Source organism: Zootoca vivipara, chromosome 14, assembly GCF_963506605.1.
Source record: "Zootoca vivipara chromosome 14, rZooViv1.1, whole genome shotgun sequence".
NCBI lineage: Eukaryota > Metazoa > Chordata > Lepidosauria > Squamata > Lacertidae > Zootoca > Zootoca vivipara.
Window position 1 is genome coordinate 51,022,973 of NC_083289.1, and position 3,086 is coordinate 51,026,058.

Sequence of the window (3,086 nt, forward strand, 5' to 3'; positions counted from 1 at the left end):
GGCTGTCAAGCCTCTGCTTAAAGACCTCCAAAGAAGGAGACTCCACCACACTCTTTGGTAGCAAATTCCACTGCCGAACAGCTCTTACTGTCAGGAAGTTCTTCCTAATGTTTAGGTGGAATCTTCTTTCTTGTAGTTTGAATCCATTGCTCCGTGTCCACTTCTCTGGAGCAGCAGAAAACAATCTTTCTCCCTCCTCCATATGACATCCTTTCATATATTTGAACATGGCTATCATATCACCCCTTAACCTTCTCCAGGCTAAACATACCCAGCTCCCTAAGCCGTTGCTCATAAGGCATCATTTCCAGGCCTTTGACCATTTTGGTTGCCCTCTTCTGGACACGTTCCAGCTTGTCAGTATCCTTCTTGAACTGTGGTGCCCAGAACTGGACACAGTACTCCAGGTGAGGTCTGACCAGAGCAGAATACAGTGGTACTATTACTATTTCCTCATTAGGTTTCTTGTCTTGTGCCCATTATAAAGCAGCCATGTCTCTGCAGCTTCAAGTATCAGCCCAAGACTCACACGCACAACACCAATACAGTGTTTCTCAACCTTTTTTGGGCAACGGCACACTTGTTTCATGAAAAAAATCACAAGGCACACCACCATTAGAAAATGTTAAAAAAATTACTACTGTATTTTTTTTTTTTGGCTTTGTGTTGGCGTTCAGAGTCTCCTAATTAGCGTTGCTTTTGCTCCTTAGAACCGGCACTCTTAGCTGCTCAGTTCTCCTTTTAACAAAGTCTCTGTCTTTAATGTAAAACACACCGCAGTCTCTCTTGTTCTTTTTCTCCCTTTTTAACTAACGTTTGCCTCGTAAGAAATCCCGTGTTAACAGTTTTGTAATATTAGAAGGGCTTCCTTCGTATTTTCCCTTCTTTTCCCCACGAAATACTTCACTGGCGTCTATTTCATTTAATGGGGAAAGAGTCCTTTTTTCCTTAATAAGCTGGTCGCTTCCGCGCTCAGCGTCAGTCTTTTTTTTCCGGTTCCCCTCTCTTTCGATGGTTCTAATGACTTTTTCTATGTTTTATTTTGGGGTTATGTTAATGGATATTCCCCCACCTTGCCCCCTCGGACTCTAAGGCTTGCTCGCCTTGGGTTGCTCTCCGCCTTGCGCCACGAGTTCCCACCGTCGTCTCACCTCGTCGGAGATGTAGGCTTCGGTGGTCTCCCTTTTACTGGCGCTGCAGGCTTCAGTTTCGTCCTGGTCACCCCAGGATTCACGGGGTCGCCTAGCCTCTGCGTTGCCCCCAAAACCCCTTTAGGCGGCCGCTTTTTTCACGGAGCTTCTTCAGAGCTCCGGCAAAACGTGTCCGTAGCAGGCGCAAGGAAACTGGAAGCCCCGGAAGGCTGACTCTGCCATCTTTCCCCGCAGAAGCGCTTCCCCCTGCTGGCGCCTGCCAGGCTCCTCTTGGAAGGAACCACACGTGCTCAGCCAGCCAGCCAGCCAGGCGCCCCACTGCCGTCTTTTCCCCACAGCACACCAGCCAACATCTCGCGGCACACTAGTGTGCCGCGGAACAGTGGTTGAGAAACACTGCACTAATAGACACAGCTGCTCTTCATCTCTTGTTCTCCATCCTAGGATGATGTGACATCCAGCCAGGTGAGGTGAAAGCCCCGCCCATTTTCTCTGTCAATCTCTTTGGAGATGTAAATGGACGTACTTAAGGGCCAATCTAAGGTGCCCAAACTAAGGCCCGGGGGCCGGATGTGGCCCAATCACCTTCTAAATCCGGCCCTCAGAAGGTCCGGGAATCAGCATGTTTTTACATGAGTAGAATGTGTCCTTTTATTTAAAATGCATCTCTGGGTTATTTGTGGGGCATAGGAATTCGTTCATATTTTTTTTTCAACATAGAGTCCGGCCCCCCACAAGGTTTGAGGGACAATGGACCGGCCCCCTGCTGAAAAAGTTTGCTGACCCCTGGGCCCAAAGCCATTCCCTTAACAGAACAACTGGTTTGGCTGCTTCAGAAGCCTCTTCCACTAGATTCCAAGCAGAATTGGAAGGGACCCCAGGTATCCCTCAGACTGACACTCCCCCCCAAAAAAACTCATAACAGTAGATTTTACCGCTGGGATGAAACTGTAGAAACTGTAGAAGCAAAAGCAAATGAGCTTCTCCCTCTGGCTAGAGATCATGATCTGAGTAAAACCAAGTAGTTCTACCCACATGTGCTTTGAAAGGCATTTCCATATAGGAAACACGCCTAAAGATAATCCATAGTGCCAGAATTTTTTGGGGGGGGGGGAAGCTTGTGCAAAGCAAACACTTTCCAGAGAAAGTGAGAATGATGGAATTTAGGGGAGCAAGGTATCCTTTCCTGGTTTTGGAGACTCTGGGAAATGGTTTGCCATGGTACGGTGGCCACAGGGTCACCCTAAAACACAACTTTGTCCGATCCCCTCACTGCAAAACTTCTGGCAAAGTGTGGCATCAGTTTGAATTAGATAAGACAACGTTGGGGTTTGGGGTCAAACCCATAACCCCCACTTTGAGTGAAAATTACTCCATTTGTGGGGAGCTGCAAAATGTGGGATTCTCACTACAAAATGATTACAAAACTTTGGCACCAGTTTTGGACAACATTGGGTTTTGGGGCATAGCTGCCAAGTTATCCCTTTTTTTAAGGGATTTTCCCTTATGCTGAATAGGCTTCCTCGCGAGAAAAGGGAAAACTTGGCAGCTATGTTTTGGGGTGACCCTGTTTGAGTGTCTGTTGCTGTTTCTGGGGTGCTATAAAACGCGGGGTTTTTGCTACAAAATGATTACTCTGGCACCAGTTTCCAAGGGATCTCAGCTGCAACATTTTTAAACACACACGCACACAAGATTTCTGCTAGAAAGAGTAAATGTGAATTGCACGGGGAAGGCGGTGTTACAGGCCAGTAGTTTGTAAAGGTTTTCTACAATCAAGAGGTATAAAAAAATTAAAAATGTCGCGTAAGATCCTGCCCCCCTCAATACACTCAGGCATGGCAGCGCCCTTACTGCATTTTATGCAAAAAGCGTAAATCTGGTTTAAAATGGAATACGCGTTGGCATCTCGATGCTGCCAGTTGCTTCCTGCAG

At 47.1% G+C, this 3,086-nt stretch overlaps 1 protein-coding gene across 1 annotated transcript in view; it reads left to right on the forward strand.

Annotated features, from left to right (window-relative positions):
- Positions 1-3,086, forward strand: part of LOC118092922 (kinesin-like protein KIF19) — a 36,626-nt gene that overhangs the window by 32,589 nt on the left and 951 nt on the right. Inside the window, exons 18-19 of the mRNA XM_060282803.1 lie at positions 1,201-1,325; positions 1,596-1,616. Of these exons, the coding sequence (XP_060138786.1) occupies positions 1,201-1,325; positions 1,596-1,616 (146 nt within the window). The remainder of the gene's footprint in view (positions 1-1,200; positions 1,326-1,595; positions 1,617-3,086) is intronic.